The sequence below is a fragment of the Pelophylax lessonae genome (genome assembly GCF_965119305.1).
Source record: "Pelophylax lessonae genome assembly, chromosome: 9".
NCBI lineage: Eukaryota > Metazoa > Chordata > Amphibia > Anura > Ranidae > Pelophylax > Pelophylax lessonae.
Window position 1 is genome coordinate 129,986,985 of NC_138776.1, and position 16,530 is coordinate 130,003,514.

Sequence of the window (16,530 nt, forward strand, 5' to 3'; positions counted from 1 at the left end):
TCTCCCTTTGAGATTTTGATGGGGAGACCCTTCCCAACCCCATGGACAATGAATCCATTAATTCTCATACCTGGAGATATGCAGCAGATGCAAGGGGAATATGTGGCAAAATTAATTGAAAAAATTAAACAGTGATTATGGTTATATTTCGCTCTCGTTTCCTTTGCCAACAGGTGCACCGACCCACCCCTTCAAGCCTGGAGACAGAGTCCTGGTGAAGGCCCTCCATAAGTTGAAGTCACTAGACCCACCCTACGGACCTCCTGCTACAGTTCAAGCAGTGACCAGAACAGCGGTATTGACAGATGACTCCCCGGTTTGGATCCACGCATCGCGTCTGAAGGAAGCCCCACCTCTGGATCCCACGACTGCAGACCGAAGATTGTGACCAGTACCAGACGAATTCCAGTTGGATCCAGACAGACGCATTGGTACAATGCCAACGGACACCCCTACTCCTGGAAGACTTCCCATCCGTGCAGCAGTGGTACTCTTTGTAGCAAGCTCAACACTAGTAGCCACTGTCTGGTTACTTGCAACATGTGCTCACCACCCGGAGAACCTCTCCTCATTATGCCCTTCCTCACCCCAGGACATGAGAGAGACACAAGACATTCATGTCTCCACTTTACAGTTGAAGTCAAGCCTATTGGACACAAAGGATAACATATGGATGTTTATTGCTGCCAACATACTGAACTCTTCTGATTTTTGCCTTTCTGATCACTACAATTCCAATGATTTGTTCTCTACCTGCCTGCTAGCTGTTCCTACCCCAGTTAATGTTTTAAAAGTCTATTATAGTGGGGTGTGGGCCGACTCAAGTATGGAAGACACTGATGTATACACTCATCCAAATCTATATGCTTATTGTAGTGACAGATCCTCATATTCACTCACAGAAACAATGGTAGAGGTAGATACAGGATATGTAACCTCTGCTGAGGTATGTTACAACATGACCTGCAATAGAAGTTATATCCCTATGTGCACACAACCAAGTCGCCAACCTACATACACCTTAGAATATAATGTCACCTGTTTAGAACCTCGTCTGTGCAAGTCAGTTACCAATAATATGACGTGCACTCATACAATAATGCAACCCAGTTATGTCAAGAATGTCCAGCTCCCTAAAGGATGGTTACTATCATGTGGGACTCATAGTTGGACATATATCCCAAGTATCCAACGAATACTAATGAGCTTAGTGGGGGTGATTGTGGGTATCATCATGTTATGCTGTTGTGCTCAGTGCATCCCTAATATCATATCTATGTGTAGGACATGTATACTTACAGCAAGAGCACAGCAAACATACCCAGGAGGGCACATAGTGCTATTCTCAGTCTCTAGGTGATCCCACCCTTATGAATAAGGTTGGGATCAAAGGTTGGGTTGAGAGAGTGTATCAATGTGCCTTAATGAAATATTAATAATATTTCATGATACCAGAGAAATACATTTCAGCTAGTGCCCACCTTACAATGGAAAATGGTCTCTTGCAATTACATTAACAAGTCACACATTGATAATTACAGACATATTAACACATCTCATTCATACCTTCTGGACACTTACCAGTTAGACTTTGCATATAAGATTACAGACACCTGAATACATTGATACGTACAGACATATAAACACATTAGACAGCTCAGCATAGACGGGACGGCCCTTCCACAAAAGATACTCCAAACACAAGATGTCTCACATTTACATCAATGTGTTAGGGACAACAAAAACCTTTTCATGTATTTTCTTAGTAGATATATTCTATTGTTAAACTGACCCATGGATTGTACACCAGTTTAAACTGTTTTTTCCCGCTCAAATGGCCCATAAATATGTGAACTGTAAATGAATAAATTAGATGTATTCTCATCAAGCTTAAGTGCTGTATGCTTTTACATCTCCTGGCCAGAGAAGGAAAATTCACTACACGAGGGAGTCAGAACTGAAGGGTCTTAGGTCCGGGACCTAAATGCAAAATCATCTTGCAATTGCCTCCTGACGTGAACAAGCTAACACACCTCATGGAACCTTACCTCACATTTACAACCAATGAGAAACTTGTGTCATTTTAAGGAGTTGTAATCTGTGTGATATCATTGATAAGTTTGAATCTACACACAGTATTTGAAAACACAAGGAATTCATTTTTGTAAATTAGTCAAGGCAGAATTTCTGCACAGATAATAAACATACCACAGAGAAAAGAATATTATGCATTCAAGTTCTGTGTGGTTATAACCTTCAGATGCTCTAGTCTAACCAATATAAAATAAGAGCATTTATTTGCCAACCTGAGCTGAAGACAAAAATGAATGATATTATTTAGTCCGTGCATGCCAGTACATGTTCTTTTAAAATGTATACAATTCTCAGAAATATCGTACCTGATTTATCTTCACTTATATTAGCTTTGGAAGAACGTCTTGCTGATTGTAGAAAATATATTTTGAATAGAGAAGTTCTTTTATGTTTTATTAGCCAGCGCATTGCCTAATTGCATTAGTTGTGGAATTCTGTGCTAGGCATGAACATCAGAACAATGTAGCAGTGCAAAGAAAAGAGAACTAATTATACCAACAGTAACTATCAGACTTGGCTGTGGCATTAGTGTGTATGATACCTAAATGTAATAAGGTTAAAGCCTGGTTTAACCAATACAAATTTACCTTAATGAACTATTTAAAAGAAAAAAAAAAAAAGGATCGTATAAAGCAATTATAAATTATTTTACCAAGGCACAACCTTCTCACTCTTTGCCACCACACTGATGTGCACTACCTCATTCACCATCACTTCACTAACCTGCTCTTCTTCACTCTCTGTCACTGCACCAGCATGCACTACCCCACCTCCTGACACTGCACCAACATGCACTAGCCCACGTCCTGCCACTGCACCAACATGCACTACCCCACCTCCTGACACTGCACCAACATGCACTAGTCCACTTCCTGCCACTGCACCAACATGCACTACCCCACTTCCTGACACTGCACCAACATGCACTACCCCACCTCCTGACACTGTACCAACATGTACTACCCCACTTCCTGCCACTGCACCAACATGCACTACTCCACCTCCTGACACTGCACCAACATGCACTAGCCCACTTCCTGCCACTGCACCAATATCCATTAAACCACTTCCTGCCACTGCACTGATATGAATTACCCCTCTTTAAGCCACTAAACTGATGTGAACAGTTCCCTCTTCCCCACTACACTGCACAACCTCACTCCCCCCTACTGCACTTATGTGAACATCCTCACTTGCCGCCACTCCACCAATATGGACCTCTTCACTCTTTACCGTTGTACTGACAGGCACAGCTCTAATCAATGCCACTGCACCAATGTGCACTTCTTCACACTGACATAAATTACTTCACTGTCTGCCGTCATGATAACGTGGACTTCACGCCCAAAAGGCACCAGGCAACCATGCTGTTCAGAAGTCCCAGTGACCTCAATGCACTGTTTCATTGGGCAACTATTTGGCAAATGAGGTTTAATGTTGATAAATGTAAAGTTATGCACTTTGGGGCTAAGAATATGCATGCATCATACATACTAGGTGGAGTAGAACTGGGGGAATCCATAGCGGAGAAGGATCTGGCTGTTCTGGTAGATCATAAGCTTAATAATAAAATGCAATCCCAAGCTGTGGTTTCCAAAGCAAGCAACGTCCTTTCTTGTACTAACAGAGGCATGGACTCCACAGAGAGAGATATCATTAACACAAATACGTATATATTATTTGGTCTTTGTGAAGGTTATAGAGTCTACAAGCTATGGTGCCAATTATTAAAAAATTGATCACCCCTGATGTACTGATGGCCTATCTCATTTCTTGAGACAGTAACATTTAGTAAGAGTCATGGTGGGTTTTTTGAAGTTGTAATTTTTTCCCACAATTTTTATTTGTTTAGTTATTTATTTATTTTTCTCACAAAATTGTCATATTACCAAGTTATTTCTCACACACTGTATAGGTATACTTGCAACTACACCCCAAAATACATTCTGCTACTTCTCCTGAGTATGGCGATACCACATGTGTAAGACTTTTACACAGCCTAGCCACATATAGAGGCCCAACATCCAAGTAGCCCCTGCCGGTGTTCTAGGAGCACAAATTACACATATAATTTCCTGACAACCTATCACATTTTGAAGGCCCTGGAGCACCAGGACAAGGAAAACGTCCACAAAATGACCCTATTTTGGAAAGCAAACACCCCAACACATAATCTAGGAGGCATTATGAGTCTTTTCAACATGTAATTTTTTTCCACAAGTTTTTGGAAAATGTGGAAAGAAAATGAAAACGCATTTTGTTTTACACAAAGGTGTCAAGTTATAAGATATTTCAAACGCATAGCATGTACATGGGAAAAATTACACCCAAAAATACATTCTGCTACTCCTCCCGAGTAGGGCAATGCCACATGTTTGAGACTTTTACACAGCCTAACCACATACAGAGGCCCAACATTCAGGGAGAACGGTCAGGTGCTCTAGGGACATAAAATTACAAATATATTTCCTGACTACCCATTACACTTTTGTGAGGCACTGTAGGGCAGTGATAAGCACTGTAGTGGCACTGATGTGGCACGGATGAGCACTGATGTGGCATGGATCAGGCACAGATGAGCATTGATGTGGCATGGATGTGGCACAGATGAGCACTGATGTAGCATGGATGCGGCACAGATGAGCACTTATGTGGCATGGATGTGGCACAGATGAGCACTGATGGGGCATGAATGTGGCACAGATGAGCATTGATGTGGCATTGATTTGTGGCACAGATAAGCACTGATGTGACATGGATGTGGCATGGATGAGCACTGATGTGGCAAGAATTTGGCACAGATAAGCACTGATGTGGCATGGAGGTGGCACAGATGAGCACTGATGTGGCATGGATATGGCATAGATGAGCACTGACGTGGCATGAATGTGGCACCGATGAGCATTGATATGGCACTGATGTGGCATGGATGAGTACAGATGTGGCACAAATGAGCACTGATGTGGCACGGATGGGCACTGATGTGGCATAGATGTGCCACGAATGGGCACAGATATGCCAAAAATGAGCACTAATGTGGCACGGATGTGGCATGGATGAGCATAGATTTGGCACGGATGAGCACTGATGTGGCATGGATGGGCACTGATGTGGCATGGATGGGCACTGATGTGGCATAGATGTGGCACGGATGGGCACTGATGTGGCATGAATGAGCACTGATGTGGCATGATCCATAATGCCCTGGGTCCGGTGGAGCACGGATACTTCCGTGTGTGCTCCCCAGGGGGCAAGCGGGAAGTGCGATTCTGGGAGAACTTCATTGTACGCCCTCCCCGAATAAGCTGACCACGTTTTAGCCATCATTAAGCTATTGCCTAGTCAGCAAGTGGTTAATGAAGGTTAAAACTACTTACAAGAAGGCAGGAGTAAAATTGCATATAAAACAATCAATTATATGCAGACACCCAAGCTGCTGTGATAAAGTCCCCGCTGTAGCTCCTCCCAACTAGTTTTGTTCAAAAGAACGACTTTACAGGATTGTTTATGAATGTTTTTTTTACACATTCTTATTCACAGGTTTTAATATAAATGAATTTCTTACTGGTTTGAAATTTTGCACTTTATATTGATAGCGCAACAGGTTTTTCATTCATATTAAATCTCTGGATTAACTTGTCTGTGGTGACATTGTGTGTTACAGACGTTTATTTTAGGTCATAATTTTATCATTTTGTGAACCTTTCATATTTTACAATAAAAATATTTGGTAGCAGAGTAAAGAGTTAATTGCTTAGTTAACTAAGCCCAGTGACAATCACTCTCATTCTGTTGGCACTTAGATTGTGGTCCCGCGAGCTGGAAAATCTTTGTGCAGGGTGAGGCTGAGAGTGGCATTTTTGAGTGTCACTGACAGCATGGTATAAGTTTGACCAGCCATTTGTCACAAGTAGGTGAAGGTGGCAGTGGTCTGACACCGTGCTTGTCAAATCTGGCACTGCAACCAGGGCTTTTTTTTCAGCAGTAACTTGGTGGAACTCAGTTCCACCACCTCTGGCTCGGGTCCTCTGCTTTCTGCTCAGGACTTTTTATTTGTAAACACAGAAGTCTGGCTTTTGTGTTTACAAGTGATAGCTTGTCTTCCAATGGATCAGCAGAAGTTAAGACACAAGGCAGGGTTAGCCAATGGATCAGACAGGGTGCTGTCCAGCATCTTAGGTAGCTCAGCAACAAGAGTTATTGCCAGACACAGCAGAGGTTCCAGGTTCAAGTCCAGGCCTGACACACTCTTTGCCTTTGCACTGTCATGCACTACCCTACTCTGCACGCCTTCACCAAAGTACAGTTTTTCTATTGCCACTACTGAGAAGGTTTCCCATCCATGCTAAACAAGGTGGATAGAGGAAACTCCCCTGCTGTTGTTGTATTCTGACAGCTACAGCTACCTGCTGTTGTTGTATTCTGACAGCTACAGCTGTCAGAATACCCAAACAGTGACTGCATTTGATTGGCTGCAGTCTCCCTCCTTCGATCTTCAGATCAATGTTTGTAATGCCAGTTGGGGCCATTTTTAGGCAGCATAATTTATACTCCATCTACAATCCCATGTACAAGAGACACAGAGGGGATGTGTATCTCTCCTCTGAACAGAATCACCGCGATTCTGCCCGCGATCCGGAAATCATTGCAAATCGCGGGACGCCTGTGCGATGCCTGTGATTTGCAATGGCACCCCAAACGATGTGCGATGTTGCCGTGATTTCCGCCTGCCGAATCGCGGTAACATCGGGCAAACAGAATCGTGGGACGCATGACGCCCAAAAAAGGCACAGGAGCTTCTTTTGTGCGTCATGCGTCCCGCAATTCTGTTTGCGCGATATTACCGCGATTCGGCAGTCGGAAACTACGGCAACATCGCACAGTATTTGGGGTGCCATTGCAAATCACGGGCATCGCACAGGTGTCCCGCGATTTGCAATGATTTCTGGATCGCGGGCAGAATCGCGGTGATTCTGCCCGCGACCTGCTACGCCCACATGTGGATGTAGCCTAAAAGGGGGAACGAAAATGTATCCCTTTAAATCCTATATAACTCTTCACACCAATGCACTGTGGGTGTGGTGCTTTTTTAAAGGCCCTGCATGCTGCATTTTTGTTTTAAAAAAGGGTACCCAAAACACACCTCCCCAAATGAATGGAAAATGCATGAAAAATACATCAAACGCCCCCTGATTGCATTTTTAGTGTGTTTTTTTAGTCACATGTCTATGTTTCACAGTTGCATACTGGGAGTCAGGCAACCAGAAAACACACAAAAAAATGCACCACAAATGCTTTAAAAACACGTATGCGTTTTTACCGCATATTAAAAACGGAGCAATGTGAAAGGGCCTTAATAGCCATTAATAGAAAGTACATTTAAACAGATAGAAAAGGGTGAAAAATAGAAATGGAGCACTTCAAAACTCCAAATCTCAACCTAGGATGCGATTTCTTTGCTCTAATATTTTATGGAAACATCAGAGGAAACTGAGTTTTTAACAAAAAATGAGTTCCACCTAACTGCAAATGGCCCATGTAAGTACGGATTGGAAATGTCAATTCTGCTGCACAGTATGGGTAAAGAAGGCTTAAAATAGTAGAACACTGAATAAAGTAATTTTCAATCCTCCCAACATGAGAAACTTTTACAGACATTCAGGAATTTTGAAACGGGAAAAAATTATTTTAGACGTTATTTTAGTCATAGTTAATGGCGGACACTTGTATAGGAACATTTCTAAAGCTAAACACTGTATTTAGAGACACTGATGCTCTAATGCTCAGAAAAATGGCAAAAAGCTGCATAGAGCTTATAGAGCAACATATCACGGGTGTAAAGGATTGAATCATTTTGCAAAGGGTTGCAGGATTAGAAATTTTATGGTTAATTCTAGAAAAAAAGTACAAAGGTAAATAGACTGTATTTTAAGCAAGTATGTGAGTACACACAGAGCAGCCGGATGATTATATACAGTGGATGTAACTAAATTGTTATTACATTTGGTATTAAATTGATTATTCATTTTACAGTCATACAGAAAAATATTCTATTGTGATATCAGATGCATTCATTTACTGTATCACTTTGAAAATGGAACCCGCTGTCAAAGTATAAGTGCCATATTGTAAGACTGGAAATGGTGATAAACAGTTAATATCACAAACTGGTTTGCATGCTAAAATGCATTCTAAACCTATTTTGGAAAAAAAAATGGTGCATGTAGCTTAATATAGAAGACAGATATTCTATCAGTCTTGGATGCTGATATCATTGAAGATTAGATATCCAGACTGAATTTAGCATTATATCAGTTAACTTGACTATGACTAATTTGTCCATATCACAGGGGATCTGAAAGCTAAAAATGTGCAAAGTTTTCTCCTACTTAATTAATGAACTTTTATCAGCACAAGATATTGTGGGTGAGGACTTTAAGGCCTGGTTCACACCTATGTATTTTTTAATGTTTTTTGCAGCAATGCACTACAGTCCATTTAACATGGTTTCCTTTGGGAAACGTTCACATCAATGCTTTTTTTAGCCACTGAATTTTTTAAAAGGGTCAAGGACTTTTTTTTAAACACAAAATAGTTCAAATAGACTTAAATAGAGAAGCTGCAGAAAAGCATGTAGTGCGTTTTTTGCCGCAATTTGCCTTTTTTCAATCTGCCCAACAACAATTTAGCCAAAATAAAAAAAGCATAAAAATGCAAAATGCAAATCACATCATAAAACGCATCAAAAATGCATCAGAAACACGTGTGCAAAAACGCACCGCAAAAAGCACTTTTGAAATGGATCAAAGGCAAACTGAACCAGGCCTTATGTTTGCAGTTACAAAGAGCAAATGTGTGAGTATGTTTACATATAATATTACCTTTTACCATCTATAAAGTTTTCTTATTTGGTTATTCATTATCTGTAAGACAGATGTCTCAAATTGGTGGCCCTTCAGCTGTTGCAGAAATACAATTTCCATGAAGCATTGCAAGGCTGACAGTTACAAGCATGACTCCCGAAGGCAGAGGCATGATGAGACTTGCAGTTCTGCAACAGCTGGAGGGCCGCCAGTTTGAGACCCCTGGTCTAAGAGAAAGGCTGTCTATACAGACTTAGGCCCCTTTCACACTTGTGCGACCTAAAAGTTGCCTGATTAGTGTGCTGGATGTTTTCAGCTTAAAGGCTAATTTCCTTTTTGAGCCAGAATTTCACTTTTCATAACAAATAGAAGCCTTTTAAAATGACTTTTCTGCCCAAGCCATCCCAATGTGCTTACCTAACCCATAGCAGCTTTAAATCTGCACCTTTCTGTTCCACATTTTTAAAAAAATGCATTCTGAGCCCATTACTTCCTGTAACATCATGTGGATATTCAGGAAAAGCCACAAAAAACAGTTAATGGCACCAAAAGTGCAACTAGTTATTTTGGCATATAAATCTGATTGTAAATCTCTCACCTTTAGATTTACCAAGACTATACAATAGGAGGACATACCTGTCTATCCGATCACTCTGTATCCAATCAGGCAGGCCCTTGCACTACATAGTTGATGGTAGATTTAAAGGAAATCTTACAATCAGATGAATAGTGTATAGTGAACTTTACAGACTTCCAGGGACACACTTCCCCTGTTTTTAATACTACAACTCTGCTCTGCATAAATGCTGTTATGTGATCGCACAGCTCCTGCACACTCTGCCAAATGAACTATGCAAGAAGAATATAAGGTAAAAAAGTATCAATCAGTAGAGGAACAAATTGGCTGTGTATGTAATGAGAACAGTGCTCACTGACAATGTCTGACTGCATGTAACTACAGGGGTGGGCGGAAGCAATCTGCTGAATAGGGAGTGCAGGTGCAGGGAGTCTGCTGTACCTCCTTCTAATGGTTTTCTTATCCCACATACCAGAACAAATACTAGTAAGTAATGGAGCCTGTCCTGTCTTGGGAAGCCAATGCTTTGCTTAGCATTTGACAACTTTTTATGTCTCTGGAACCAGGTAGTGCTGGAGTCACTGGAAGGTTGTTTTCAGAGGATCTTTATTTGACACTTGTAAACGTTATGAAAATAAAGGAACTGATGTAGAAATCATCCCTTGCTTTTTTGTTGGCCTATGTTTTGCTTTGGATGTTATAACTTCTCCAAAAAGCTAAAGTTATGAAATAAGATATTGAAAATTTTACACTAGCATGAGAATAGAAAAAGCGATAAAAATCCACTTAAATGTAGTCTTACAAAGCTCACAGGCATCCGATATACTCAACAATCATTTATATAGGTTTTCATTGTCTATCCTTACTGAGTGATGCACAAAGCTATAGGGATGAAATTTTATACCAGATGTGCCTCAAGAGGGCTTGTCTAGCTGCTGGGCAAAATATAAGAGACCTTTCCAGCAGAAATGAAAATAATGAAATTGGCTCTGGGCGATCAAGTAGCTCTAGCTAGTTTAAACCCCTCAAGGTGTGATCTGAAAGGTTACTCTGTGACTCTATCCAACGGTGCTTGTCTTCCCCAGGGAAAGGGAAGGCAGGGTATGGGCATGCTAATAAATAGCTATTCATGCCAGAGCTGAGTTGTAGAGAAAGAACTCTCTGCAGTACAGCTAGCAATCAACAGATGTTATAAGAAATTATGTGGAACTGTGTTACTGCTGGCACAAATCTGCCAGTAATAAAGTGACAATATTTTACCCATCTAGTTTGACACTCTTTTAAGGTCATTTACACTGTTTTGCTGGAAATTGAGAAAAAGGCATTCAAGGACCCAGAACATAATCTAAACAGACTGCATTCCAGGGTCATTGACATGCTGAGTTTAATGTCCCCTGAAACCCCTTACATTGCAGCAATATAGGTGGAAGATCACTGATAAACTGCAAAGGAAGAAAAAAAAAGGGCACATCTTATTGTTGCTTAAATGGCCTGATGTGTTAGCACACCACAGAGTCATATACATAATTCCTATACATTTGGGATAGACTCAATTCCACTACATGAAGGCCACTAACATCTTTTCTGACTGTTTTGCATTTGGTTAGGGTCAGTGTCCCTACTCTATATAATACCGACGTCATACTGACGTCATCTGATCGCGACCAGGGAGTGCGGACGAGCCGAAACCGTCCGGCCGGCGGCCTACACATTTATGCTCCACATTTCCTTCGCTATTGTAAGTTTTACTCTATATTCTTTTAAATAAATAATATGGTTTTACACTATGGAAGCCTTTTCTTTCATTTGGTGGTGATCTCCTTGGCCTTTTGGAGATACTCGATTAGGATTCCACTGCAGGTCCCCTTGAGGTTCATCATCCTTACAGGCGATTTGATCATTCCCATTGGGTAAGAGGCAAATCTCACTGGTGAAGGCTGGCATCTCATCTTGCTTGATTCCTTTGGTTTTTTGTAACCTGGCCTAATCTTATTAATATCTGGTAAGAGGCGAGCTTTACTGGTGGAGGTTTTCTACACAGAGGATACCTATTTTAGGATTTCCCATTCACTTTGGCGTTTTTCTCTTCTTTTTTTGGTAAGAGGCGACATCAGCCGATTTAGGATTGCACTTCACCTATATGATTTTGCACATATTTCCACTTATTTCCGGTAAGGGGTACCTATAGGTGTCCCACCTAAGAGGAATTTTTCTTTATTTCTTTTGATTGTTTGAGTTTTTACACTGGTGGTGTTTCACACACTTATATCCAGTTTTATCACTCACATTGGTGTTCAAGTTATTTTACCATTTGTGTTGGGTTTTACGCTATTGCGTTTTTATTTTTTATCCAATACCATTGAATCAACGCAAGATTATTGGTTCCAGTCTGCTATCAAGGGGACGAGATTCATCTTAGAGAACCTGCCTTTTGATTTACCATTTCTGGTAAGCGTATGTCCATAGGGAGCCTGTCTGAATACTGTGATCCTAATACATATGGACTTTTATGGACTTTATTTTCCATCAGTCAAGCTAGCGCGACTTATTATATAGATTCTGTTTAGGGTGTGGTCACACTTGAAGTTGCTGCTGTTTTTCATTTCCATTAGCGCGGTTAATACTTTGTCTATTCCATCAGTGTCCCTACTGATAGCATGAGGTGATACCTGGACCCTATAGAGGTTGCACAGGAAGTTCAACTCCTCCAGGATGGCACATCCAATACATGCTATTGCCATAAGGTTTGCTGTGTCTCCCAGCACAGTCTCAAGAGCATGGAGGAGATTCCAGAAGACAGGCAGTTACTCTAGAAGAGCTGGACCGGGCCTTAGAAGGTCCTTAACCCATCAGCGAGACTGGTATCTGTTCCTTTGTGCATGGAGGAACAGGATGAGCACTGCCAGAGCCCTTCAAAATAACCTCCAGCAGGCCACTGGTGTAAATGTCTCTGACCAAACAATCAGAAACAGACTTCAAGAGGGTGTCCTGAGGGCCCGACATCCTCTAGTGGGCCCTGTTCTTACTGCCCGGCACCGTGGAGCTCAATTGGCATTTTCCTTGAACATCAGCATTGGCAGGTCCGCCACTGGCGTCCTGTGCTTTTCACAGAAGAGAGTAGGTTCACTCTGAGCACATGTGACAGACGTGAAAGGGTCTGGAGAAGCCATGAAGAATGTTATGCTGCCTTTAACATCGTTCAGCACAACCGGTTTGGTGGTGGGTCAATGGTGGTCTGGGGAGGCATATCCATGGAGGGATGCACAGGCCTCTACAGACTAGACAATGGCACCCTGACTGCCATTAAGAACAAGGATGAAATCCTTGGACCCATTGTCAAACTCTACGCTGGTGCAGTGGGTCCTGGGTTCCTCCTGGTGCACGACAATGCCCAGCCTTATGTGGTGAATGTATGCAGCCAGTTTCTGGAGAATGAAGTAATTGATACCATTGAATGACCCTAATGCTCGTCTGACCTAAATCTAATAGAGCACCTCTGGGATATTATGTTTCAGTCAATCCGGTGCCACCAGGTTGCATCTCAGTCTGTTCAGGAGCTCAGTGATGCCCTGGTCCAGATCTGGGAAGAAATAACCCAGGACACCATCTGTTGTCTCAGTAGGAGCATGCCCCTATGTTGTCAGGCATGCATACAAGAATGTGGGGGCCATACAAACTACTGAGTGCCATTTTGAGTTGCTTCAATGAAATTTCAGCAAAATGGAATAGCCTGATGCATCATTTTTTCACTGTTATTTTTGGGGGTGTCTTTGAGTTCAGTCCTCTGTAGGTTGATCATTTTAATTTCCATCAAACGATGTGGCATCCTTTCGTTCCTAACACATTACCCAGTCCGTATCAGTATAGATATCAAGCATGCTAGTTTTCCCCATTGAGATCTGATGTGTTTTCAAAGTGTTCCTTTATTTTTTTAAACAGTGTATATACTGAGTAAGTGCACCTTAATAGGAGGTAAATAGGCTGAACCTCTATTAGGAAAAGTATATTGTGCCCAATCACTTGTCTGATTTTGCCCCTTATCTACAGAATTTTCATCCAAAACTTCTAATCTTAAGCCTTAATGGACTGGCCCAAGGTTAGTGATAGACTTCTTATGGTGTTCAGAGAGAGAGAGATGCTAATAGACACTTCTGCTTATCCAAAGGAAGAACAATTGAAAAGAACCAGTAAAGGTTTTCTTTAGTTGTGTCCCTTCAACTGGCCAAGTTGTGTCCCTTCAACTGGCCAGTAACATCTAGTGGGACCACTAAAGATTGTCATCTGATCAGCCTAAAATGGTTGAAGCAGGTGACTATCATTTCAAGTCTGTGGATAGTTAGTATATCTAAAGCCAAAACTTTTTTTTTAGTTTTGAATAGAGTAGGGCAGAGTTACAAATCTCTGTAAAGTTATTTTGCCATCTGCATCCCACTGAGAAGATATCCCTACCTTTTCTATCACTTACCCAGGGGGTTGGCAACCTGTTGACCGCGATCTACCCATTGATCGCAGGTACTGTAAGTGACTAGTAGACCACAATCCTTCCTTGCCAACCCTCGGGACAGAGACAGCAGGGGGCGACCGGAGTGGCATTTACTTAAACTATCGCCTTTCCTTCTGCTAAAAGTTTCCTTTCCCCTTCTCCCTCTTGCATACATTCAAAGGAAAAGCTGCCTCTGTCACCCCTCCTGTCCCTGTTCCTCTTTGTTTGGCTGCCTGGGCCCTGTGTGCTCTCCTGCCAACCCCCCCCCCTTCCCCTGAAGCGCTGCCGACTCACCTACCTCCTCTCCTGCCAGCTGCTACAGGGTTTCTGGATGGAGAGCAGGGAAGGGGCTGAAAAAAGTGTCATTTATTGGCCCCTTCCTTTTCCTAATGAATACAGTGAGTGATCGCTCACTGTGTTCATTCATAGTTAAACCATAGTAAGCTGTGTTTACACTGCTTCAATTTGTGAATGAATAGGAAGCTGCTCAGCACAGAGCACTTCCCATTTATTCACTGTCCAGTGCAGCTGAGGCTACAAAAAAGGGGCTGTCCTCAGTCTGTTTCTTTGCCTTAAAAGTGGGACATCAGGGTTCTGTTTAGACACCTGATATTTTACCAAAGTCACCAAATGGGGCTTCTAAAATGATGTAAAAACAATCCCATGTCCTACTGACACCAACCTCTGCCCTACTGACATGTCCACTGTCTACTGACACCATCCACTGCCTTACTGACACTGTTCACTGTCCTACTGACACCAACCTCTGCCCTACTGACATGTCCACTGTCTACTGACACCATCCACTGCCTTACTGACACTGTTCACTGTCCTACTAACACCAACCTCTGCCCTACTGACATGTCCACTGTCTACTGACACCATCCACTGCCTTACTGACACTGTTCACTAACCTACTAACACCAACCTCTGCCCTACTGATACTGTCCACACACTGCCCAATGCCCTACCAACACTGTCCACTGCTCTACTACTACTATCACTATTCACTTTTAAGGCAGTGAAAGTTTATATTTTTACAGTGACATTTGTTTTATTATATTTTTTTCCTTACTATTTAGTTATGCCTCACTACTTAATTTATTTAAAAAAAAAAAGGGCTCTGAATCCCGGTGATCTTTGCACTCTTTCATGTTGTTCAGGCAGTTCTCTGCCTATCAAAGGTTGCCTTAGACACAACAAAAAGTACAGTCTCTCCAAAGTCAAGAAAATCTCCTCTTAGATAGTGGTCACTGAAATAGGTGCCCCTATTGAAAAATTTCACCTCTATTCCTGTTCTGGTGAGAACTTCACATTTTGCATTTTCCTTTACTTTTGCTTTAGTTATGAGATGTACTCTGCTATCAAGTATTGGAAAGCAGGGAAGAGGTCTATGTCAGTGAATAAAAGCTGCAGCTGCTTAACAGAAAAGAGTCCAGGTGTGGACAAAGAAAATGGCGGCCAGGAGCACATGGAGCAGAGTGCCAGGGGCCAAGTGTGTGTTCAGGCTATATGGACTGATATTGACCATACATAGGACAGCGGGATATTTGTCCTATACAGCGAATGCAGTGATACTGTGAAGATTGCAGTCGGCCATGCAAGGAGGGGCAGTGAGACTATCTTCAGAGACAGTATGGTGGGCCTTACTTGCACATGTGTCGGGGAGAGGACTGTTGACCATACATGTGACAGCGGGACAATTCTCTGGCCTGGCAAAAAGGGACAGCTGGCTCCAGGAGAGGGAAGCGCAGCTGGGGCCCTGCTACAAGTAAGAAGAGTGGATGCATGTCTGGCGAGGGACATGGTCCGCTTTGCAGCAACTTCTCTGCAGGCTAGAGAGAGAGAGCATGGCATGGGAAGGGTTACTGCACCGCGCGGGAAAGTGCGATCCAGAAAACACTGCCTAGCAGGAGGAGCCACCGCCAAGCAAGGAGTATGGCTGGAGACATCAGTCACGCCCAGCCAATCAGGAGTGACTAAGGGAGTCCATATAACACTCCCCCCTTTGGGTGTGGCTGAGAGGGAGACACGTGCGAGGAAAGCACCATGGAGTTAGTTGCAGGGCAGAAGTGCGCAACCGTGATCGCTTCACCCACTGGCGGAGAACCTGCTGGGCAGATCCAGGAGCAGGCCGGAAAGCCGAGCCCGACCTTCGTATGGGACACAGGCATATGGATGGTGCCCGAGGGAGGACTGGCGCTATGCAGAGGAGGAGGCCTAGAATACTTTGGCACGGTATGTCCTCAGTGTGCGATAGGGACAATGAAGGTGCAGGCTTGGAGTCAGTGAGGGAATTGCGGCTATCTGCTGCTGCGGGCGGAGAAAATTGAAGGCCGGCCCAAGCAGATATGTGTGGCTTGGGAGTCGGGGCTCACTCTGGAAGTGACAGGCACAGAGTCCAGGTTCCTCCGTGGAGGCGGTAGGGCATGATCAGAGTATTGATGAAGTTGGAGGCCTGACAGTGGTCCAGTTTTGTCATTAGGAAGGACTCAGGAATGAGGAAAGAGGGT

At 42.8% G+C, this 16,530-nt stretch overlaps 1 protein-coding gene across 1 annotated transcript in view; it reads left to right on the plus strand.

Moving 5' to 3' along the window:
- Positions 1-436: 436 nt before the first annotated feature.
- LOC309564270 (uncharacterized protein) overlaps positions 437-16,530 on the plus strand; it is a gene marked incomplete at both ends in the record, with an annotated part of 36,246 nt that continues 20,152 nt past the window's right edge. Inside the window, one exon of the mRNA XM_082268893.1 lies at positions 437-1,184. Coding sequence (XP_082125019.1) covers positions 437-1,184 — 748 coding nt within the window. The remainder of the gene's footprint in view (positions 1,185-16,530) is intronic.